Source organism: Lagopus leucura, unplaced genomic scaffold (assembly GCF_019238085.1).
Source record: "Lagopus leucura isolate 7727_CA_CO unplaced genomic scaffold, USGS_WTPT01 59947-1_obj-0_obj, whole genome shotgun sequence".
Classification (NCBI taxonomy): Eukaryota; Metazoa; Chordata; class Aves; order Galliformes; family Phasianidae; genus Lagopus; species Lagopus leucura.
Window position 1 is genome coordinate 1 of NW_024963366.1, and position 23676 is coordinate 23676.

The following is a 23676-nucleotide window of genomic DNA, read 5'->3' on the forward strand; positions in this document are numbered from 1 at the left end:
CCCCCCCCAGGTCCGAGATGGGGGCAAAGTCCCCCAGCCCACAGGGGGGCGCCCTCAGGAGCCCCTCAGTCCGCCAGTCCCCCAGCCCACACGGGGGCGCTGCACGCAGCCGCTTCCCCCCACAATCCGCGCTTCTCCCCCAGTTCCCCTCGGTCCGCCGCCAGGCCCGGTGATGGGGGGGGGGGGGGGAGGCGGTTGGGTCCTTCTGTCCTTCGGCCGCCGCGCGGGCACTGGGGGTTCCGTCGGCCCTCAGTACGCCGGCACCTGGTGCTGGTGCTGCGGGAGGAGCTGGCAGCCGCTGTTGACGTGGCTGAGCACCTTCTGCTTGAGCTGGGCCACCTGCTCGCGGAGCAGGCTGGCGGTGGAGGCCAGTTCCGTGTTCTGGCTCTTGAGGCTCTTCACCTTCTCCTCCAGGCGGGAGATGCGCTCCAGTTTCCTCTTGCGGCACTTGGAGGCGGCGATGCGGTTCCTCAGCCGTTTCCGCTCCGCTTTGATGCGCTCCTGCGTGTCCATATCGATGGGGGACAGCGGAGGGCTCTCTCCGAAGCTCGGCACCTCGGGCACGATCTGCGGCTCGTCCTTCAGCGGCGGCGGGGGGGGGAGGAGGCAGCCGGGGCGGCGGGGCCGCAAACGGGCCGGGCTCGGCGGCGTAGCTGACGGCGGGGTACGTACTGAGGTTGGCGTACACCGGCGGCTCCGGGGCCAGGCCGGCCGCGGGCAGCTCTCCTCCGCCGCCGCCGCCTCCGCCGCCTCCTCCCGCCGCCGCCGCCGCTCCCCCGTTGGGGCCGCCGCCACCGCCCAACTGGTTCTGCTTGTGCAAGTCCTCCAGCGCCTTCACGAAGCCCTCGGCGAACTCCTGCTCCTCCGAGGCGGCCGCTTTGGGGTAGAGGAACTGCCCGCTGGTCGGCGTGGTGGTCACCAGCCCGTTGGACTGGATGATGAGGCGCTCCAACTCGGGCGACGCCAGCTTCAGCAGCCCCAGCTCGGCGGAACCCAGCAGCCCCGCCGCCGCCTCTCCGCCCGCCGCGCCCGCCGCCGCCGCCGCCGCCGCTCCCGGGGCCTTCAGCGCCGCCGCCACCTGCTCGGGCAGCGCTAGGCCGAGCGCGTCCTTCTTCATCATGCTGCTGCCGGGGAAGGGCAGGAGGAGCCCGCTGCTGCCGGAGGTCGGAGCGAAGCCGCCGCCGAGGCCGCTCAACACATCATCATGGTAGAAGGGTGTTTCCATCCTCCTCCCCCGCCCGGCTGCGGGGGAACGGGGCGGGGGGGAGCGCCGTGAAGGAGGGGGCGCGGGGCCGAGCGCGGCGCTGCCGGGGGGGAGGGGAGGGCGGGGGAGGCGGCGGTGCCACCGGCCGCAGCCCCGCTCCTCCGCGCGCACACACGCGTCTGCCGCCGCCGCGGCCCCCGCGCCGGTTTAAATACGGCGGCGCGGCGGCGGTGACCTCACCGCGCGGCGCTGCCATTGGCTGCACATGACGTCCTAGCTCGCCGCGATTTGCATAAGGGGCGCGGCTCCGCCCCCCCGGGGCGGGGGAAACGCGGTGGCGGGCGGCCACGCCCCCTCCTGGCTCCGCCGTCGCCACGGCGACCGCCGGGGAACGGCGCACAACAGCGCGAGGGCCGCCGGGCTGACGTCATGGCGGGGGAGGGGCCGCACGTGGGCCCCGCCGGGACTCACGGGCACAAAGGGAGGAGGGGCGGCGGGCCGCGGCCTTCCCTCCGTATGGGCGGTGGGTCGGGCCGCGCCGCAGAGTCCCCGCCGTGCGTCGTGCCCCGGTCTCCTCCCCCCCCCCGTACTCCCCCCTCCGAGGCGGCACGGCGGGGGTGCGGCGGCAGCGGCGGCCCCGCGCGTCACGGCTGAGCCCGCGGGCGGCTGAGGGGGCGGTGCGGCGTCAGCGCTGACGTCACCGCCCGCGTGCGGCGGAGAGCGCCCCCCCCCCTACGGATGGCCGCGGGGAAACGAACCGACCGCCCCCCCCCCGCGCCTCCCCCATCGCCCATCGCGGTGCTGCGGCCCGGGGCGGGCGGGGAGCGAGGCCCCGGGGCCGGGCTGGGCCTTCCCAACCAACCCCATCATTACGGGCGCGGCCCGCACGGCCGGTTCGGGCCTTCCGGCCTCGGGGGGCCGCAGATGGGGCCGGGCGGTGCGCCGTGGGGGCCGTGAGCCGCAGCCCTGACCGCCCCACGTGTCCTCATCCCGGGTGCTGCTCATCAGGCCGCGGCGGAGCCAGGAGCCTCGCGAGGCTCAGCCTCATGTCCCAATTCCAGGCGCTCCCCGCTCGCAGCTTCCTTGTCCAGCCAGCACTTCACAAAGGCCGCAGCCCTGCGGTGTCCCCAGCCAACACAGCGGTGTCCCCTCGTGCCGTGTGCCTCCTTTCCCCCTGATGTCCCTGGGCTCTGTTAAGCTTTGCACACCCCGGCGAGGTCCTGAGCACCACCGCAAACGCCGGCCTCGCACCTCAGCACGCTGACCCCATTTCCCCAGAACGTTCCCTAAATCTCTTACATCTGGGCCTTGCTTGAAGTGCAGCCCCACTCAGTGCCAGCACACGAGAGCCCCGGTGCCGACCCGAAGGCTCCCACCTGCCCCAGGGCCGCCCTGAGTCACCGCTGTGGGCTGGGAGGGAAGAACCGGGCCGGGAAAACAGAACCACTGCCCTGAACCCCCATGGGGAGCACAGAGGGGCCGCGCTGCCCCCAGGGCCCAGAATGATCCAAAACAAGAGGAGAAAAAAAATAATAATAATAAAAAAGGAAAAACGAGGAGGAGGGTTTGACGTGTATTTTTAGTTGCTTAGCACAGCCCTGAAATATTTCAGCAGCCACTCCCTCCGCGTCGCAGGCGGCTGCGGTGTAACTATTCCTGTGCTGCTGCCTCCCCAGCCAGCACAGCACTGTGAGTCACTGCGGGACACGGCCCCACCAAACGGCACGGCTGACAGCTGGGGACCAGGACGGGGCCGTGGGGTCACTGTGGTGGCCACGGTGCAGCCCCACGCTGAGCCTGGAGCTGTTTTTCCTCCTCCCGCGTCACCGCAGAGCGCTGGGGCTTCGTCCTCTTGGCAGTTGTGGGGCAGGAAGGGGTTTGGGGAGCACAGAAGGCCGCAGAGCTGCGAGGATGGCACAGGATGCTGCCTGCGCGCAGGGACCAGCGTGCCTGCAGAGGCGGCGAAACGCAGGGGGAAGAGCTGAGGGAGGGCTGCTAAGGGAGCGCTGAAGTGAAAGCAGAACAGCAGCAGAGCTTTGTGGAGCGGCAGGAGGCTGTGGACAACTCTGCCACGAGCCAGAGCCAAATTCCCATCGTTCGGGGTGCTTCATCACCTCAGCACTGCCCGTCACTCCAGGCGGCCCACTGCGTTTCCTCCTTCACGCGGGCAGCTGCAGCGTGCAGTTGGTGTGGCTGGAGGCAGGGACTAGAAGGGAGGGAAGGGAAAGTCTGACACAGGGCTGGGGCCGTGCTGCACTGAAATGCCACATTGGTGTTTACTCAGAGCGAGTTTCCAGCAGGGAGGACACACACAGCCCAGTCCCAGCACTGGGCAGAAGGCAGCGCTCCCAGAAAGGGACCCAGCTGGGGGAACAGCAGCACTGCAGCCCGATCCCTTGGTGCTGACAGCAGGGCTGAGCACAGAGCACTGAGCGCAGCGGGGCTCTGCACTGAGCAGCCGGCACAGGAAGGAAAGCGTCGGCAGCAGGTTGGCGATTTATTGCTGCCTGCTGCTCTGCTCAAGTCTTATAAACGTTAAAGAAAATAAGTGCAGATCAAAGCGTGTGCTGGACTCGTTTTCCCACCAGTGGTGATGGCAGGGAGGTTTCAAGATGGAAATCGGTGGGGGGGGGAAGGGGAAGCAAACAACCAAACACCACAAAACCAACAGACCTTTTAAGAATGAGTTACAGTATCTGCTTTTACCCCAAATTAAAACCGTTTCAGTCATTCTCAAGAGTTCAGGCAAGGCCCAGAGCCCCTTTCTCCCCCCCCATCCCCCCCCCCATGCCCCCATCCAGACTTTCATTTGGGATCAGCCATGATTTTTTGGGGGTGTTTGCTCTGCACCCCGTGGGATGGAAGACTCAGAGCAGCCTGAGCTCAAGGCCAAAGGACCTTCCTTCACCTGCAGGAGAGGAACAGTTCCCCCCCCCCAGGGGAAAAGGTCTGAGCAGCTACCAGAAAACAAAATGACAATGGCAGCAAAGTCAATCCCTGCGTATCACAGGGAACGTGCTTGGGAAGTGCTGCTGTAAGTTGGGAATCAGACTCTGTGTCACAAGGGAGGGAGCTTCGACACGGGGAAAAAGAAACAGAACATTTCGTTTGAACGGCTCGATTGCTTTCAGGAAGAAAAAAAGAAAACACAACCTGAAAACGAACAGAGAGGAGCGAGGGGCGCTGCAGCCTTTCAGAAGAAAACACAGAGAAGCATTTCCTTTCAAGGGAACTTCTAATCTGAAGTCAAATTAGCTATACACTAATTGGGAAACCCTCGCTTGTCACAAAGCTCTCTTGGAAACAACCCTTGAAGCCCAAAGCGAAATCTGTGCTGGTTCTCCTTTAAGCCAAGGCCAGAGACAGACAGACTGCCCAAAAGGAGGGCAAGGAGGCAGCCTGAAAGTTTGCTGTGTTCAAACACGACCAAACAAACCCCTGCGGCCGCTCACTAAAGGCACCATCTCCTCAAGTTCAGTGCTTTTAAACCAAAACGCTGCGCCTGTGAGCAGGCGAGACATTGCTGTGTGCCAAGTGTTAGAAAACAAAACGAAATGAAAACCAAACCAGCCACACGACCGAGCCCGAAAGCGTTTGCCTCAGATCTCCCAGCGCCCAGGAGATGCTTGTAAATTAAAACAGAGATCCCAACAGATTCAATAGTGCTGAAGTCAGGTCCTTAACCGCGAGCGGTTCTTTTTTAAACATTTCCAATTACAGGCTGGCTGGCTAAAAGAAGCCCAGAGCTGCACTTGATCAGATCGAACAGCGAGGGGCTTCCGAACAACGCGATTCGGGCACGGATCGACTGACGGAGGAGCAGAGGTTGAAGGATTTGAACCCATGGCCATCCTGAGGTGGCACCGAGGAGCGCTGTGCTCTGTCCCTGGCCGGGGCTCACACAGCCCCTCACTGCTTCGCCGATTGCCTGCCTGGCTTTTTTTCCTGCTGGCCTCTTCCGCTGCCCGGTATTCCTCGGCCACGGCCCCCAAACACACCTGCAGGGTGAGGAGAAAGAGCAGAGAGAGAACAGCATCACAGTGAGCCTGTAACATCTCCCACAGCTTCGCTGTTTGTTAGTTTGCCCAGAGGTGGGATTGTTCTGTGGCCTTTCTTGGAGGCAGAGAGGCGACTTTCACACTTCTCCCTCACCAACTCCAGAGCCTGTCTGCGTTCACCAGGGGCACAAGCTTACCTCCCATCACCAGCAAGTTCAGCAGTACCTCTCTGGTGCTTTAATGTGCCCCCTGGCAGGCTGCGAATCGACATAAATTCAAGTTTACCTCTTTTGGAAAACGAAACCAAGGCAGAGAGACCCAGTTTTAACCGAGCGCCTGTCAGCAGTGGGATCAGCATCATGCTGTGCCCCTGAAAGCTGTACAACCAATCCAAAAGCAGCAAAGAGGGCGACTCGGTTTCAAGGCTACAAAACAGAGAAAACACATCCGTGTCTGTCACCGCCTCGCTTGTGGACGGGGTGATCCAGCAGCACGCAGAGGGAGCACGAAGGCAGCAGGACCTGGGGGCTGTGATGAGTCCCAGGCACCCCGGTGCCCCGGCGCTGTGCTCCTCTCTGCCCTGAGAGCTGCTGACGCCTGCAGCCCTGCCTCCCACTCCGATCCGCTGCAGGCAACCGGAGCGGCTCGCTCTGCAGCTCTGCTCGTTCAGCTGAGATGCATCCAAAGCAGAGTGGAAGGAGGCTGCTCCTAACCCTGCAGCCCCTGGGAAGCAGCTGGAGCCCTGCGAGCAGCCTGAGAGGCTGAGCAGAGACTGCACTGCTTCTGCGCTGGGCAAGCCAAGAAGACGAAGGATTACCAGTGTCAGGAACAATAATCCTTTCAACTGCCTGCACAATTATAGCTTTACTTCTGCCTGCTGGCCTCTCAACAAAATTGTCCTGCCCTTTTTTTCTTCCCCCTTAATGTCTCGGTAATGAGAGCCAAACCTCTTAGCTAATTAGCAAATGCCAAAGCTTCCCTTTAAAATATTCCATCAGCGAATTTAAGCTGCACATCAAAACAGCAGGGAACTCCACCTCAAACAGAACTCTCTCCACAAGGTGGATATTTCCACAGCACAGAAAATACTTCAGCTAAAACATTTGTCCAAATAACCGTATCCAAAAAGCCGCTGTGCCAAATGCTTTGGACTCCAAAAAGGGAAGAAGGAAAAATAAAAGGCGCCTTCAGAATGGTAAAGGTCACTCCTGTGTGCTCAGAGGCAGCACAGGGAGCAGCCATGGCAGAGGGATTTTCCTCCTGCAGTCCCTGGGAGACGTGGATGCAGCTCTTGGTGTGTCCCAGTGTGACACCAGGCCCCCCCAGCCTTCTCCTGGGGCTCCTCACATCCTGCTGCTCGTTAAAGGCGCTCCGTGGATCCTTTTAAAACCCAGATCCCCCGAGTTGAACTCAGTTTTGTTGTAGCAAGGAAGTTTGTCTGGCATTTAAGCTCCCACTGCAGGCTCAGCCCACACTGAAGATCCCTGGGGCTGAGCACAGCAACCACAAAGTGAATTGCAAAGACGTGGCAGGAGGTGTGAGCACAAGGGAGAAATGCTGCTTGGGCATCCAGCAGCACTGTGCTCAGAAAGGGCAAATATTTCCCCAGGCTGAAGTGCTCCAAGATAACCCAGCCACGAGAAATGGAACGAGGAAGGGAGAGCTGGGTCAGCCTATTTCTGTGTAAGTGGCAACCTTTTATCAGAAACAAGAAATATTAATTTGGAGCAGGAAGAAAACAAACCTTCAGAGAACAGGTTAAAAATAAAGAAGAAATCGGCAGACCGCAGGATGAGGAGCCCCATCCTAATGGCAGTAAAGGTGGCCTTTTCCTACCACGAGGGTGGCCAAATTCAAGTCTGATTTCAGACAGAACAGCCACTTGTTTCCCTCCCAGGTTTGCAAAGCTAACAGACACCAGGAGTTTGGTGGGGCCGCGTTCTGCAAGCAGCCAGGAGGGGCACAAACAGACGGAGTCTCTTAAGCTCCTGCCCAGCCCAGGAACGAGGCTCATCCCTGGCACGTCTCCTCACTGCTCTTTGGCAGAGGCTGCCTTTCAAGCCAGACAACACACTCACTCAACTAGATCTTGCCCAGCAGCAGCTCCAGCTTCTCACAGATCAACAGCTCCGGGTTCAAAGCTGAGAAGCATCGGCCCTTCCTTGCACAACAAGTGAAATTCAAAGGCAGGAATTCCAGCCACCCCTCTCTGAACTGAAAAGCAGAAAGGATTGTCGTTACCTCGTCCAGCACCTCCAACGCCACGGCCTTTCTGTTGTTTCTGCTGTTGCATCCCCCCACGGCCTCTGCCCTTGGAGACCACCTCCTCTTTCACCATGTCGATGATTTCATCGGGGATCCGCAGGTATTTGATTGTGCTGCCACGGATGTAACACTCCGGCATCCTCCAGAACTTGTCGCCGTCCTGTTGGGGAGCAGCGCGTTAGGCTGAGAACAAGGGCCACGTGCTCTTACGTTGCTTTTTTGGCACTTGAATATTTCCATCACTTCTGGAGAGTGTGACAGATACAACAATCTTTTTCTGGAAGTGTAAGCCATAATTAGCTGTGAAATTCCTCTTTTCTCTCCAAAACACGCAGCCCTGCAGCCTGCTGGGGGTGGGGGGCGTTCAGCCACGAGCCACTGACGTTTCAGCCCGTCCAACTGCCAACAACTGCCTTTGACTCTCACAGAAAACGAAGGAAGAAGAGGCTGAGGAAACAGCACCTTCCCTTTGCCTCTCATACAAGAAGAGAATCGAAAGTGGGACTGGAGAGGGAAACGTGGCGAGTTACACACAGCTGCTGCGAGCACCGAACTCCGGCAACGCAGGGCTGTTCCAGCAGAGGCAAAGGCACACATTTCCCCTGCAGAAACCCCAGCCAGAGTCACCTAACGACTGCACTCCTCTGCGCTGTGGATTGAGCAGCAGGGCAGTGTCCAGCTGGGTGTGGGCTGTGCCCAGCAGCGCGCAGGAACCGCGGCTGTGGAAAACAAGAGCTTAAAGATCGCGTTAAAATAAACCTTCGGGTGCCAAGTGACGGAGCAGCTGCCTCTGTGTTTTGTTTAAGGCAGTTTCAGGGCTTTGCTAGGCCACGGCCCATCTGGGCTTCAGCTCCTGTGGCTGTGGGAATAGGAACTGCATGTGAAAGCTGAATAACAACTGATGTAAACGGGAGGAGGGACGGAGCCTCGTGCGCTCTGCTCTGCTCTGCTGCAGGGCTGGGCTGCACACGGGCTCCTCACAACCATCACACGTGGACAAAGCGTCCACGATTGTCCCAGGGGAGTGGGTGAAACCAGAATGCCTCGTTTCACCTCTCCAGGATCAAGTCGTTCCCCCCTCCGCTCTGGAGTTATTTGGGGCAACGCCGCACGCACAGGCAAGTCCCGTGTGCGCGAGACAAGGCGGAGGAGCAGCCTTCTTCAAACAGGCACCCAGCAAAACCCCACCCTGCCTGGATCCGCCCGGCTGCACTTTGGCTCCCGAAGCAGGAAGGGATGGAGCCAGGTCCCCGGCTTCCTCGTTCCAGCTCCGGGGTAAACAGCCGCCGCCGCTCCGTGCCATCTAGTGGCTGATCCCCACCGTGCCGCCAGGAAGGGCTTCCGGCAGCGCTGCGAGGGCATTCGGGGCTGGGAGTGAACTGCAGGGCGCTCGGTGGGAATAAATGCTGAGGAAGCGCTCTGCCCCCAGCAGCACAAAGCCGCTTTCTGAGGAAGCAGTATTAAAGGCCGGCGTCCCCCGTCCTGCAAGCACTAATAAGGCTTTGCCGCTGCCACCCCTTCCCGCAGAATTTATCTGCCCTGCCAATTTGGGGATCTGCGCATTTTTAGGGCTCACTTCCCTGCCCTTAAGGTCCTTCTTAAACATTTGTTTGGTCATGCTTACGTGCAAACATCTCCGTGCCGCAGCAGTATTGGCCAATACCTTCCTGCCGTGGGTCCAACAGGCACGAAAGGCTGCAGAAGGGTTTTCCAGAGAAGAAGGGTTTCCCTGACAGCCTCTCCCACAGACCTCTGGTGTTCTCAGACACAGACAGCAGTGGGAACGTGGCCAGGCACAGGCTGGCAGGGACAAGACCAGACACTTCTGGCTGAGGTCAGAACTCAAAGCACAGATCCCAATCTTCTGGAGCACCTTTGGCCATGGGCAAAAGTACCAGACGAGGCACAACCCGGGTAAACAAGAGGCCCTGATTATTTTTGAAGTGGAGTTAGAGGGCGAGAGGCAGGCACTGACAAAAGCCAGCGCTGTGCTTGATGGGACTGCATGGAGCAGGCACCGAGAATGCAGCTCGGCACCAGAACAGGACCTGTCACCAGCCCTCCATACCGAGCGCTCTCACCCTGCACCACCATTGGGCTCATTTGTTTCTTACAGCTCACAAATAGCTGCGTTACATTCACACTCGGGGCAAAAGCAACACAGAGGAGCGAGGATCTCTGCGAGCCCCACTCAGCTGCAGGGCTGGAGGTGAGGGGCTGCCAGCACGGGGGGTCTCTGGGCACAACGGGGGTCCCAGCACCGAGCAGCCGCGCCGCTCCTTACCCGTGAGGTGCAGATGACCTCCCGCAGGTTGATGTTCATCCAGTTGTCACAGCTCACCAGGTGCCCGTTGTATGTCTCTCCGTTCTTCAGCTCCACCAGCTGAAAGAAGCGGGGGTCACCACGTGGACACCGGGCCCGGCAGGACAGCGCCGAGCCCGAGGCCGCAACGGGAGTGGGACGGGAGGGCCGGGACTCACCATGGGGTGGTTCTGCGCCGTCTTCAGCAACGACAGGGGCAGCTGCGGGGGAAAGAGAGAGAGGCCTCAGGAACCGGGGCGCGGGGACCGCCTGTATTTCCACACAGACTCCCCAGAGCGGCGGGAATTCCCAGGCCCGCCGCCCGCCGCCGCCCGGCCCAGACCCGCACTCACCATCGTGCCGGAACCGCGGAGCCGCCGCCGCGCCCGGCACTGCCGCTCAAACCGCCCCCGGCCCCGCGCGGGGCCAATCAGAGCGCGGCGCGGCCCCCGCGGAGCCAATCAACGCGCGGGACCCGACCTCTGCCGTAAAGCATCGCCGGGGCTGCCGGTCCGCAGCGTCACGACAGTGCCGTAAATTGAAAAGCGGGGCGGGAAGCGGCGGCGCTCCCAGCTGGCCCTTTCTGTTCTGTTCTGTTCTGTTCCGTTCCGTTCCGTTCCTCTCAGGACTCCACCAGCACGAGCCCAGCAGGATCGGGAAAGCTGGGCGTGAAACCACCGTAGCGTTCTGTACGGGTTTAACTAGCTCGAGCCCGCGCTTTCGCGATAAGCCCGTGAGGCGGCTCTGGGCTCAGACCCTTGCGGACCGCTCCACCTCCGCTGCCGCCCCAGGAGCTCGGGGGGACCCAGAGTCGAGGCGGCCTAGTTGGCCGCTACCCCCGGCCTCGCGCTTTTCTCCCGGCGGCGCAAGCGGCGCTCAGGAGCCGCTCTAGGCAGCGAGGCGGCGCGCACTCTATGGCCGCGCGGGGCCGCTCTGGGCGTCGGGGCGGCGCGCACTCTATGGCCGCGCGGCGCCGCTCTGGGCGTCGGGGCGGAGCGCGCTCTATGACCGTGCGGAGCCGCTCGCTCAGTGCGGTGCGGCCGCGGGCAGGGTGGGAGCGGAGATGGAGAAACCGCGGCGGGCGGTGGTGGTGACGGGTACGGGCGGCGGGACCGGGGCGGGAGAGCGGGGAGGGGGCGGCCAGGTGGGCTCCGCTTCCCTTATGTAAGCGGGGGGCGGTGGCAGGCGCTGGGGGCTGCGCTGCGGGATTGGGGAGGGGGGCGGTGAGGGGCACGGGGGAGATCGGGGGGGTGTGAGGTGAGCCCTGGGGTCCCGCTGGGGGTGCGGGGCTGGGGAGGGGCTGGCAGGAGCTGCCCGGGGCACGAGGTGCTGCCGAGGGGTGCGGGCTGCGGGCTGCCTTGGGGGGGGGGGGGGGGGTGCTGCTGCCGCGCTCCTTTGCGAGGGGCTGCAGCGGGGACCGGCGCCGGTTCGCCCTGAGGAGGTCCGGGGGACTGCGGGAGAACGGAGGGGGTTTGGTGCCTGGGGACGCCGTGCCGCCTCCATCCCCGTGCCACGAACCCTTTCGGTGTCCCGAGAGCAGCGGCCCCACGGCCAGCGCGGTCCCCGCGTGTCACAGCGCAGCGTTCCCAGCCCGGGGGCTGCGCTGAGCGGTGAGCAGACACAACCCGTCAGCCGAGAGCTCCCCCCGATCCCCGCAGTACTTTTGTTTCCCGTCTTCTGCACCGGGGGGGAACTGCTTCTAAAATTCAGAGCTTATTTCGCTGGATCTGCCCGTGATAGCACATGGCCGATGTCACGCTGAGTTCCCATTCAGTGCTGTGCGTGTCACGCTGAGGGCAAGCCTCATTCCTGTGCCGTTTCTCTTTTAGAACTCCGTAAGGAGATAATCCCGTACAGGTCTGCACGGAGGGCTCAGTGCTGTGTGCCTGCAGGGCCCTGTGGTGGATGTGGGATGGGATGGCTGCGGCCAGTTTGGTGCTGCAGAGAAAGTTGCTCATCTGCCGTGAAAGGAATCGGTGCGGAGATGAGTGAGAGGGGCTTTGTGCCGGCTCAGCTGGGCTCAGAACGAGAGGTTTTGGTTACGCTGGGGGCACCTGGAGAACTGCAGCCCTCCGGTGTGCTTTGTAGAGAAGCCGTCCTAACGAGAGGCTGTGTTCGGTGTCTCTCATCGCTGTGGGGAAACAACGTCTGCATTTGGATCTCGTGGGAGCCTCCAGGAGATTTATTCTGGGGAGATACTGACTGTGGTTCAACTTGGAGGCTTTGGTTGAGATGGCCGGCCCGCTGAGCCCATGCTGTGCAAAGCCCCGGCGCCATCCTGCACGGCGTAACCTCAGCCCTCGCCTTCTGCTGGCAGCACACGGGAGGTTTCCATTAGTGTGTCATGTAATATTTGTGGTCCCTCTCGGTCCTTTCAGCTTAGATGAAATGTGTGCCTCCTGATTGCATTGGGCTCGTGGGGTAGCTCTGACATCTTAAATTAGAGCATATTGACCCTGCGCCCAGATAAATGCCTAACCTTTGTGTGCTTGCTCAGGAAAAGATGTTATGGATTACTAGTTAACTCTGAGTTACTCATTAGGAAATGCAGATGAGGGGAGTTAAGTGTTTTTATAGTGCTGTCATAACCTTTGGTGCTCAGTGTAGGAGGGTCAGCAGTGCTCTGGTTGGTTCCTCTTAAGGCAGCAGAGATGTTGGTGAAGGTGTGAGCAGAGGGGCACTGGAGGCAGACTTGTTTGTGGAAGCATCTGCTGTGGGCTGTTACTGTCAGGGTTAGAAGCTCCAATCACGATCCTCGTTCTGTGCCATCACTCCACTGCTCTGTAGCTAACAAGTGTTCCTAGCCTGGTCAGCAAGGAGAAAATGCACCTCCAGTAGGGACTGGGTGTTACAAGCAGTGGGTTTTCTTTCAGAGCACATAAATCCAAGAAGTGCAGAGGGCAGCTGCAGTCCAAGCTGCAGGGCTCAGCTGCTCACCGGGGGCTTTTCTTCTCTTTCAGGGTTTGGACCCTTTGGAGAGCACGCCGTCAACGCCAGCTGGATTGCAGTGCAGGTAAGGCTGTAACTTCGGCCTTGGAGCAGCACCGTCCCCTGCCTGCACGCGTTTCAGCCCTGATTCTGCTCTGTCCACTGAGGCCGGCTCGCCCCGTGTCCAGGCACTCAGCTGGGTGATGTTTTGTCCACCTCTACAATCCCCATGCTGGTAGAACATGGTGAGATTGGGTTCGTAGAGCAGAGGCAGATAAGGAGCCCCCAGGCTGACTCCCTGCGCTTCAGAGGAGTTAAACGGTGCACGGAGCCCACAGTCTTTCTCCACCACTTAGCAGAGGGAATTCAAAATAAATAAACAGAAAGAAATTTGAACGTTTCTCTCTCCGCTGCAGCCTGGGTCTGGGTGAGCAGGTTGACCTTTAAGCCCTCCCAGCTGTAATGGGGCTCAGCACGTGGGGCCGTGGTTGAAGTGCTCATGGAGTGGCATTGCTTGAGCAGATCAGAACGCCCTGCTAAACAGGGCTGAGGGCGCTCTGTGATGTTCTGTAAAGCATCAGCTTGGGCAGCACTGTCACGTTCTCCCGATTCTCCCTTATTTGTTGCTCCTGGAGGTGGTTAATGACAAAGCCGTTGGGAATTCACGGTGCCTTTTAGTACAGCTGCCCGGGAAACTGGATCTGCTTCTCTCCCCAACACGTCTCTCTTCCCTTCAGAGCTCGGGGATTAATATCTTCTTCAGAATGCTTTTAAATTAAATCTCAAGCTCTAATCAATTACAGTCAGCCGATGTCCAGATGTCCAACGCGCTGACTGGTGAGGGGAGAGGAAACCTTTGGCTCTGAGAGCCTCTGGGGCTGAATGCACCCGAGTTGCTCAGCCAAGGCTGGGGAGGACGGCGTGTTACTGAAGGGCGGCCATGAGGCCGTTGGTTTGGTTGCTTCTTCCTCACGCCACGTCAGCTCTTGTTTCCTGGTTTTCTGCTAGAGATGCCCAGCAGGGCGCTGTGTGTGTGGGACAGGATGAGAGGCGGGTGCTGTGCTGTTCCTGCAGGAGCAAAGCTGACGTTGATGCGCGACGAGGAGCAGCCCCACGCCGAACCAACTGAGCGCGTCTTCAGCTCGCATTGCTCAGGGCTGCTTTGGGAAGGGAAAGCAGCAGCAGGACCCACCTCCCTGCGGTCCATCCTGCAGCCAGGAGCGCTGTGTGCCCACATCCCCCTCCCCTCACCCCGTCTCAGCCCGAGGGGCCCAGACAAAAAGGAACAGCACGGCTTTGAGCCGGCCGAGGTGGGCTTTGTGCGGCTCAGACGGGGCCCTCATGGAGCAGCATGGACACAAAGGCGTCTGAGTTGCTGAGCCCCAGACGGTGTGATCTGCATTTTAATAGAAGAAAAATCAATTAAACAATCTTCCTAAATCCTTTCTAGCTCCGGGGCTGAGCCAGTTCTGCTTTATTGCATCTTTTATTATCCCACATCCCCAGGATAAGATTCCCTGCTTTTCTTTCCTGGTGTTGTTTGGGCTCTGACACAGAGCACAGCTGTGGTGGCTTTTCCTGCACTGAAGCTGTGCGATTCTGTGAACTCCTGGTGTCACTGCTCAGTTTTGAAGCTCCGTTATTTTTTACACACAGTGAACACAGAGAATGCCTCACCTTCAGGGGCGTTAAATAAAAAGGGCTAAATAAATGAGCTGGGTGCTCGGGAGAGAGATCCCAGATGGATCAGAGGGGCTGATAACTCCTCACAGCTCGCAGCAGTAACGCTCTGCCTCCCACCTGTGCTGTGCCACGCTTTGATCTCTGTAACGTTTGGTTGGAGGCTCTCGGCAGCTGTGCAGGAAGTGGTGCGGGATGCGGTGCCAGCATGGCCCAGGTGTGTCCTGAACCACCATCCTGTCCCACCATCCCCATCCCACCATCCCATCCCACCATCACCATCCCCATCTCACCATCATGTCCCACCATCCTGTCCCACCATCCCCATCCCCATCCCACCATCCCCATCCCATCCCAGCAGAGCGCGTCTGGCTGTGCCGGGGCTCAGTGGAGAGGTCAGGGAGCAGCACAATGGCTGTCAGGGTGTCTAGACAGACCTGATAGGGATATTAAGGGCTCACAAAGAAGCCCATTGTCCGGGGGTCAGGGAATGGGTCAGACGTGTTCGTTTTTCTGTGTTTGTCAGGTATACAAGGCAGTGGATAATGAGTTGTCTGGGGGCCAGAGTACATCTTTATTAGAGAGTGGAGGGCTGTGAGAGGGAGCTGTGAGCAGTGCAGAGTGCTGGGATTCGGGAGCTCCGTGGAGGAGCAGTGATGAATTCCTACAAGTAACGCTGCAGAGCTGTTCCTAAAGGGGCTGCCTTGTGTGTGAGTGCTCTCATGTGTGAACAAGTGACTTCGTTAAGGTGCTGGGTAAAGCAGCCAGCGTTTGGAAGGTGGATTTGTGCAAAGATGTGGTGAAATGTCACTTAGCATCACTGGTTGTCATGCAGGACTCAGTGCAGGGAGCCTTTGCAGCTCGCCTGCCCAATCCTTGGAGCAGGAGGGGAGACTGATGGCTGCTGCTCTCATGCAGGTAGCAGCTGGGGCTGCTCTCACTGCTGCTTCGTCTGCTTCTTCCGAGAACTGAATAGGAGTCACTGCTGAAAATAATGAAGCCAACCCTTTTCCTTATTATTTTCATGTATTTTTTTTTAGCGTGGGAGTTGCTGGTGTAGCTCCCATCAGTTCAGTGCAGTCAGATTGCTCAGCCCTGCGCTGCCTGAGCAGAACAAACCGTGTGAGCGCAGGCGGGGGGCTGCCCTGAGGCCCTCACAGCTCTGTCCTTCAGCCTCTCCTTCATGGGACCCCACTCTTCTGTGAGATGAAACCAGCAGGAGAGCTGTCACTGCTGTGCCGTGGCTTTGGGGGGAGCTGCGCAGGTCCTGCGTGTTCTGCACTGTGCTCCCAGCAGTGCATGTTCACACTGCTCACCCAGCGCTGCCCCACCTGTACCTGACCACCCTGCTCTGTTCCTTCCTTCCCACGTGTTCCTAGGAGCTGGAGAAGCTCGGGCTGCGAGATGGCGTGGATCTGCATGTCTATGAAGTCCCGGTGGAATATCAGACAGTGCAGAGACTCATCCCTGCACTGTGGAAAAAGCACAGTCCACAAGTGAGTGAGTGAAGGGAGAAGAGATGGAGCTGACATGTGTGCAGTGAGCACCGTGCAGCTCTGTGCTGCCAGCTGCGTTCGGTGCTGCGTCCTCTGCTGCATCCTTTGCTCTTTCCGAACACCTGGATTTGCAGCGTTTTGTGGCTCAAAGTGCAGTGCTGCAGTTAACGGGAGCTCAGCACGCAGGGCTGCCAGGGCAGCTCCGCTCTGTGCTGTAATTAATTAGAGCTGAGGACTGGGGACAAAACGAGAATGGTTTCGTGCCGTCGGTTGCTACAGTGGCTGGCTGTGTGCTGGCCGTGCAGGGGCTCAGGTGGAGGCTCTGCTGGTGCTCAGTGCACTGCGGGCTGCTGGTTGATGTAACGTGTTTCTTTTCTCTCGCAGTTGGTGGTGCATGTAGGTGTGTCGGGTATGGCTACCACTGTCACTCTGGAGAAGTGTGGCCATAATGTGGGTTATAAGGGCTTAGACAACTGCCGTTTCTGCCCAGGCTCTCAGTGCTGCGTCGAAGGCGGCCCAGAGTGCATCGACTCCATCATTGACATGGACGTGGTTTGCAGGAGGGTCTCAGCACTGGGGCTGGACGTCACCGTCACCATCTCTAAGGATGCTGGCAGGTATGGGGCAAAGTGATCTGCGGGAAGCAGGTACCTGCTGCAGTGCCTGCTGTCTGTGCAGTGCCTGCTGTGCCTGCTGTGTCTGCTATGCCTGCTATGCCTGCTGTGCCTGCAGTGCCTGCTGTCTCTCAGTGCCTGCAGTGCCTGCAGTCTGTGCAGTGCCAGCAGTGCCTGCTGTGCTTGCAGTGCCTGCTGTGCTTGCAGTGCCTGCAGTGCCTGCTGTCTCTCAGTGCGTGCTGTGCCTGCAGTGCCTGCTCACTGTGTGCTCAGCTACACTCAGTGCTGGCACTGCTCTGTCCCGTGGTCACACACTGGTGCTGGGAAAGCACGCAGCCTTTGTGTTTTGTCCTAGTTTAGGTGCTGTGAGCGTGCCGCTGCTTCAGCCTGACTTGCATTGCGCTTTTTATTGCAGGATGTTGATGCAACGCCAAGCGATAACACGGCTCGCTGTGTCCTGCAGTTTGCACACTTTATTTGTCACATGTTGCTAAATCAGCTCTGTTTTTATGTTTCAGGTACCTGTGTGACTTCACTTACTACACTTCCTTATACCAGAGCTGCGGGAGGTCGGCTTTTGTTCATGTGCCTCCGCTGGGGAAGCCGTACAGCGCGGAGCAGCTGGGCCGGGCGCTGCAGGCCATCATCGAGGAGATGCTCGACGTTTTGGAGCATTCTGAAGACAAAATCAATTGTCAGCACGAACACTGAAAGCAGGCGGGAGCCGTCCTGCTGTTGCACTTCCTAAACTTCCCCCCCTGAGGTGTGGGAGGAACGCTGTGTGCGAGACGTACGGAGCGAGGATTGGAGACTTCAAAAATGGAAACCCCACGTCCAGAAATTGACTTTTTTTTCTTCTCTCTTTTTTTTTTCTTTTGGCCAAACGTGTGTATTTCAATGAAGAAATCGAGATCCCTTCTCTAACACAACACCTGCAGCTGCTCATTCCTGGAGCACGCGTGCCGTGCTTTCCCCACAGCTCATCTCTGGCCAAGCGATGGCTGCTGAGCGCTGCCAGCCTGCACAGAAGGGAAGTTCCTTGGCCAGGCTCAGTGTTTGGGTGCAGGGAATCGATAGCCCCGTCTTCTAACGACTGCTTGTTGAGTTGGAAGGTTTGCTTTCCTTCTGTCTCATTTCGTTTCTCCTCGTTGGCCCAAATTGTAGGTCCTAATGCGAAAGTGCAACTGAAATTAGTTGGGACGGCGTGAGAAAACAACAAAACTGCTTGCTGGGGACGAGGGGCCTCAGAAACTGCTTTTGAACAGAGAAGGTGGCTGCTTTCTCCATGGGGGGCCTTGCTGCTGCGGCTGCAGGTGGAAAGGCTGCGTGTTGGGTCGCGGCTCAGATGGCTGTTTGTACACGGAGCGATCTGAGCTCACACCAAGTCCTTCCAGGCGTCCTCAGTGCTGGCTCAGGGCTGCCCTCCCGGCCCCACGCTGCGCTCAGCTCCCGGCTCGCTGCGGAGGAGCTCTGCTAAAGGCCACTTTCTCCGCAGGAGATCTTTATCGCGATCTCTTGGTGCTGGCTGTTATTTTTAAGGCGAAGGCTGAGTAATTTATAACTTCCTTCGCTGTGAACTTTTGTTCCCGTTAAAGGTTGGGTGGGGAGTAATGTTTAACTTCAGTGCCCATCGCTGGCGCTGCCACGTGGCTGCCAGGGAGAGCTGCCAAAGGGCACCTCGCATCTCAGAGCTGCTCTGGGAGCCCACGCGCAGCTGCTGGCCGTTTGCATGTAAAACCACGTACAGAATAATCTTTGTGCAAGGTTTGGAGCATCGTTCCTTCTGTTTTCCTGGTGATGAATGGTTCTGCCGCAGTGAGGATGGGCCTCGGGTCCCACAGCAGAGGCACTGGGTGCAGGGAATCATAGAATGCTTTGGGTTGGAAGGATTGTGAAGCTCCAACCCCCTGCTGCACGCAGGGCTGCCAGCCTCCACCTTTCACACGGTGCCAGGCTGCCCAGGGCCCCATCCGACCTGCCTTGGGTGCGGGGGGGGGGAACGCTGTCCTGCCCCACTTTGCCTTCCAAGTCAATGCTGTCCTTGGCACTGGGACACCACGCAGTGCCCGTCAGGTCATGGCAGGCTTTCAGATGTGTAATTTATTCTATTTAATATTTAGTTTAAGTATCTGTGGCTCGGGGCAGCTCCCAAATAGTCGAGCTCTTCGTGCGGCTCCAATGCGCTTGAGAGGAGCTGTTGGTCTGTCGTAGCTGCTGGGCTATGAGAGAGGGGAGATGCTGCGTTGGGTCTTTGTGGCAGAGCTCCTGTGCTGGCAGTCCCTTAGAGACGTAATTTATTGTATAATCTTTTGGGTTTCCTGATTATTTTGTGGCTGGTTAGTCCTCAGAGGGTGTTGGGGCGGTAGCGGCGTTTCGGGTAGCGAAACCTTTTAAAGATGGCGTTGAGCTGAGTTTGTTTAATCTGACCTAAATTAAACGCTTTTGCTTTGTTTTTAAAGCTTTTTCGTTGTCGTTGTTGTTGGATGAACTGATTCTGAGCGCTTCTCTGCCGTCGGTGATGGCGGTGGCCCCTGGGGGTCTCTGCAGCTCGGGGTGTTTGTGGTTCAGAAGCGATGCGGGGCTGCTGAGCGTCTGCTTTGTCTGCCAGGTATCAGCGGAGGGGATTTGCTGGTTTGCACTGATGGAGCCCCACTGCTGGCTGCAGGTGGGCGCACGAAGGAGCGTGGGTCGGTCGGGTTGAGTGCTGGCGGCGGCGCCTGCGGTCGGTGATGTTTGAAGGCGGTGCTTCAGGATCAGAATGGTCTGTGGTGGTGAGCTGAGAAGTGGGGTGAGGGCGTTTTGTGTGGGAGAGAGAATGAGGGGGGGTTCCCATGTGGGCTCTGGTGCCACGTATTGAGGTGGTGGTGGAGGGGAGCAGGGCTGGCTGCGGTGCTGGGGGGGTCGTTGGTGTCAGGGTTTTGGTTATTAAACGCTGCAGAAGGCGTTGAGGAGCTCCAGGTACCCGAGAACTCCTTCATCCCTGGGGGGCTGCGATGTGGGGAGGTGTTGCCTTTGGGCTCCACACGATCATCTGTTGTACGAAACAGCAAAAAGGAAATACGAGCTTCAAAGCTCCTTTACCTGCAGGATGCTCGGTGGGGAGGCTGAGGGCGCAGCCCAAAGCTGCTGGCATCTCTGCGTCACCGCGGTGCCAAACCCAGGCGTGGCAGAAGCAGTTCTTGCTGATTTGGAGCTCTCCCCAACCCGACTGTGTCCGAGCACAGCAGCAGAGGGGAGGGACAGAAGTGTGGAGGGATGGTGGGAGGTGTTCTGTGGTTGTGGTGTGGGGCTGAGGGTGGAGGCTGAGAGCTGTGAGAAGAGCTCAGAGCGGATTCAAACCGAGCACCGTCTTCATGCGGGAGCAGAGGGGGGGGTCTGCAGGGGGGAGCCGCTTTCCTTCATGTTTACTGACCTCAGCAGCGCGCTCAGGTGTCGCATTCGGAGTCTCAGCACCTCGCAGGCAATGCTGAACCTTCCAGTGCCTCAGTTCCAGCACAGGGTGCTGTGCTGCTGTGTCCCGTGGCTCTGAATTGGGCTGCTTGAAGCGGGTGCCGGTGGGCAGCAGGTGGCTCTTTGCAGCAGCAAAGTGGTATAAGTGCACTTACAGGTTGTGTCCGTGCCTGGTTGGTGCCTGACGAGGCCCTGGTGGTGTTCTGCCAGACCTCCAACAAAGCTGAGGATGCTGGCAGTTCATTGAGCGAGCAGAAAGCCGAGAGCTGCTCTGTCCATCTGTCTGAAGGCAAAGCAGAGAAGCAAACACCCAACAGGAATTAACGCTAGGGAACGAAGCTGCGCGCTGCCCTCAAACACAACTCCGTGCTCCTTAACCACGCGTTCAGGTCTCACACTGCACCAGCTTCTTCCATTGCAAATGTTTACTTTGATGAACAGGGAGTGCCTTGTCCTGCGCTGGGGGAGCAGAGCGGAGCGTTGGGGGCTCCCAGCTCCTTCACCCCCTTGTGCTCTCCATGAGCCGCACTGCATTGGGCTCTGGGGGTTTCCTGCAACGCACTGGGATGTGACAAAGGGAAAGGGAGGGGGGGGGGGATCCTCATTGCTTGGGGAGAGCGAACCTTTGGGGTTCTGTCTGTCCTGAGGTGCTGTGTGTCCTAGTGCTGCTCTGCCCCCCGCCCTCCTGTTGTGCCGACGTCGCTGCGGGCTGAGTGGAGCTCTCTGGTGTTGCCCATCTGTGCTCGCAGGACTCCTGAAGCTACAGCTTCAAATCTGTGGGGGCTTCTGTTCTCCACAGTGTGTTCTTGCAGTGCCTTGTAACCCCTACCAGTCTGTGTGCCACGAAGGGCTGTGTCACAAAGGGCCACTCGCATTCCCTCTGCTCGCTGTTGCTCCACTGGACTTTGTAACTGAGAACTTAAACCCGTGTTTCAAAGTAAATAAAGAGTTTAACTCTGCCTCACGCTGTTCTTGAACGGGATTTGGATTTCTGGAGGTGCCTTTTGGGGGGTGGGAGCAGCTTGTCTGCAGCTCTGCTCTGGGCACGAAGTCCCACGTGGGGCTGGAGCAGGGCAGGAAGGAAGGATGTGAACCACGGAGCTGCAGTGTGCCGTGCTGTGGCACCGCAGGAAATCCCATCATGGAGAGGAAGGCACAGCATCCACCTGAGCTGCTCATTCTTGTGAACCTGTGATTCGGGGGAGCAAACGCTGCCCTGTGCTTCGTCTGTGAGCCCAGCATGGATCCATTCTGCTCCTGACTCCGGCAGTGAAGCGCTGAGATGGATGCTGCTGGGGGGCTGCAGCAGTGCCCCAAAAATGCACTGCCCAACGGGGGGCACTGATGGCCAACGCTGCCTCTGCTCCGAGCTTTGTGGCAGGAGGGGATCAGGGAGGGAATCCTGCTGGCCTTGGGGAGTCTGCCTGCTCCGTGTCGCACAGCTCAGCCTGGGGATGCAGGGCCAGGTGCTCACGTGCCTGCTGTGCTGATGCAACGCTGGGCTGAAGCTGGCTCACGAGGTGCCGCTGATGTCATGCGGTGTTGCAATCTGAGCTCCCTGCATGGGAGCTGCTGCTCTTGGGCCCCACGCACCCTGCATGCATTCCTTGGCCGTGGCTTGGGGCGATGCTGGAGGGTCTCATTGCAGAGCAGCTCCAGGCAGACCCTTCCCCCAGCATCGCCCCTCCGGGAGCCGCTCTGTTCCTCCTCCTCCATCCTCCTGGCTGAGGTGGGACGTTGGGATGTTGGCCAGCTGGCGCCTCTCCCCAGCTCAGCCATGAACCGACAGCGTTGGGGACCCCCGGGGGCCCAACACCCCCAGGGGTGTCAGCAGGGTCCATCCCTCCACCCCGCAGTGGTTTTGGGGCCGCTCGCCAGCTGCTCCAAATCTCAAAGCACTTCTCATTGCCCAGAGCCCACCCAGGGGGGAGCTTGGAGTGGGGGCTTGCAGCCGCTTCCCTCTGTTCTCTTCTCCTTTTGGCTGCTCCCCACCCCACTGACAGGAGCTCTTATTGGCCCCTGCTCACAGTGCCCAGCAGTGCCCAGACACCACGAGAACCCCCAGCTTTCCCATGGCAGCGCTGTGCACTGGGGCTCTCACACAGGAATGGCTTTGAGGAGCTCCGCGCTGCCTCATCTGTGGGGATGGGGGCGTCCTGCTGCCCAGAGCCCCGCTGCTGGGCGGTGAACGGCACCATCCAGGATGAGATTTCCATTTTTGGCCGTAGGGTTTGAGCAATTTCCTGCCTTGCACAGGCGAAGGGGTCCGGGGGTGGGCTGAGCCGTGCGTGCCGTCAGGTCGCAGCGTCGCTTCCAAGTGGAGCAGAAGTCTCATTTTTGGTGAATGCCGTAAGCAGAACAAAGGGAGAGCAGTCAGTCCCACTCCTGCTGCAGCAGCACCGAGGCTGCCTGCGCTCACCTGATCCGGCCCATCTATTTACAGATAGCCAAAGGTCAGGAGGGTTCTGTTGTGCACATTCACCATGACGGCACAGGCAGGACTCGGGACGCTGCACCCTGGGCTGCAGCCGTCGTTTCTGAGCCCTCCGTGCCCAAATCCATTCCTCTGAGAGAGCAAAGCTGCGTGCGGTGATGCCGCCCAGACCTCGAATGCCCACTGTCACTGCAGTTCTGGGCACCGCGTGGTGCTGGCAGAGCATGGAGAAGTGGGAGCCTCCTCGGGGCGCCGCAGGCAGCGCTGGGGAAGTGGTGCTGCCCCGTTCCCCTCCCCTTCCTCCTGCTGTTGGGTCGCTGCGCTGCGCAGAGCTGCAGGTGGATGCGATGGGTTCCCATGGCAGCACGGTGCTGGACCTCATCCTGCCAGAGATGTGCAGGGGGAGCCGAGTGACACCTTCCTGTGCTCCGCAGTGCCCTGGGCTCCGGGCTGCGCTTCGCCCATGATAAAGGCAGGAAATTCCTCCGTGCGACCTCCGGCGGCAGCGCAGTGCTGATGGAGGCGGGGGGATGCTCTGATCGTGCTCTGGTCGTGCAGGCTGGCGAGGACACGCCGGAGAATTTCCCAACAGATCATTCAGCTTCCGCAAATGCTGCTCTGAAAGCACAAATTTTATTGCTGCTGCCTGGCTGTAAAATTTCCGGCTTCACCGCTGGCGCCTCTGGGAGGAAAACATCCGGCTTTGCAAAAGCTCTGATGCTCCACGCGACCCTCCGTGCACCACACGTGGGGGGGATGGCAGCACACGGAGCGCCCACCTCCCCAAAAACGCATTGCCAGAGCAGAGCTGTGAGGGCCAGAACTCACTGCGTCGCGCTCGATGGATGTGTGCTGCGATGGCTGACAGGATGGGAGCTTTCCCAGCCACCTGCACAACTCAGATCCTGCATTGCACATTGCCATCCTGCTGGGAGCTGAGCTGCCCCGTGGCAGCCCTGTGCCCTCAGCAGCTCCATATGGCTGCTGCTCACCCCACAAAGCTGCTGCATGCCTGTCCCTGCTGCGGGGATGGGGATGTGGCCGTGCAGAGCCCAGTGGTGGCACACTGAGCTGGGATGCAGCACTCGAGGAAAGTTGGCTCTGACAGCAGTGCTGCCTCAGGAAATGGCCCAGAGGAACCAAAAGTGTGGCAGGCAGAAGCTGAGGGCAGGGAAAGGCAGCACAAAGGCAACTGAGGGGTTCCATTCATCCACCTGTCCGTCCATCCATCCGTCCACCCATCCACCCATCCATCCACCCATCCATTTATCCATCCATCCATCCATCCATCCATCCATCCATCCA

General features: G+C 59.4%; 3 protein-coding genes across 6 annotated transcripts; 1 reads left to right on the forward strand and 2 right to left on the reverse strand.

The window, feature by feature from the left end:
- Positions 1-6: 6 nt before the first annotated feature.
- On the reverse strand, positions 7-1297 carry LOC122191100 (transcription factor jun-D-like). Its single transcript, XM_042891297.1, is given in 2 exon segments — positions 7-585; positions 587-1297. Coding segments are annotated over 2 exon segments (975 nt in total). The 5' UTR covers positions 1226-1297; the 3' UTR covers positions 7-249.
- Positions 1298-4643: 3346 nt separating this feature from the next.
- On the reverse strand, positions 4644-10180 carry LOC122191099 (U6 snRNA-associated Sm-like protein LSm4). Its single transcript, XM_042891296.1, has 5 exons — positions 10123-10180; positions 9949-9990; positions 9752-9850; positions 7444-7627; positions 4644-5202 (listed from the first exon to the last, which is right to left on the reverse strand). Exons 1-5 carry the CDS (start codon positions 10123-10125, stop codon positions 5114-5116), a joined length of 417 nt encoding a protein of 138 aa, XP_042747230.1. The 5' UTR covers positions 10126-10180; the 3' UTR covers positions 4644-5113.
- A 202-nt stretch (positions 10181-10382) lies between these two features.
- On the forward strand, positions 10383-17416 carry LOC122191097 (pyroglutamyl-peptidase 1). Of its 4 annotated transcripts, XM_042891294.1 has the most exons (6): positions 10769-10866; positions 12730-12782; positions 15757-15873; positions 16258-16282; positions 16364-16490; positions 17006-17416. In XM_042891294.1, the coding sequence occupies exons 1-6, from the start codon at positions 10833-10835 to the stop codon at positions 17196-17198; spliced, it is 549 nt and encodes a 182-aa protein (XP_042747228.1). In that variant the 5' UTR covers positions 10769-10832; the 3' UTR covers positions 17199-17416. The 4 variants fall into 4 exon arrangements, with proteins under 4 accessions (XP_042747229.1, XP_042747228.1, XP_042747226.1 ...); XM_042891295.1 differs by lacking the exon at positions 10769-10866 and adding an exon at positions 10383-10458 and having other exon boundaries at positions 16258-16490; XM_042891292.1 differs by having other exon boundaries at positions 16258-16490.
- Positions 17417-23676: the final 6260 nt, after the last annotated feature.

Bases quoted from the DNA above. Each gene is read 5' to 3' on its own strand.
- LOC122191097 (XM_042891292.1), top strand. From the start codon at position 10,833: ATGGAGAAACCGCGGCGGGCGGTGGTGGTGACGG. The intron at 10,867-12,729 runs GTACGGGCGGCG...CTTCTCTTTCAG, and splicing joins GCGGGCGGTGGTGGTGACGG to GGTTTGGACCCTTTGGAGAG. The intron at 16,491-17,005 runs GTATGGGGCAAA...TTTATGTTTCAG, and splicing joins ATCTCTAAGGATGCTGGCAG to GTACCTGTGTGACTTCACTT.
- LOC122191099 (XM_042891296.1), bottom strand. The intron at 7,628-9,751 runs GTAAGGAGCGGC...GCTCCCCAACAG, and splicing joins AGGTCATCTGCACCTCACGG to GACGGCGACAAGTTCTGGAG. The intron at 5,203-7,443 runs GTAACGACAATC...CTCACCCTGCAG, and splicing joins CGTTGGAGGTGCTGGACGAG to GTGTGTTTGGGGGCCGTGGC.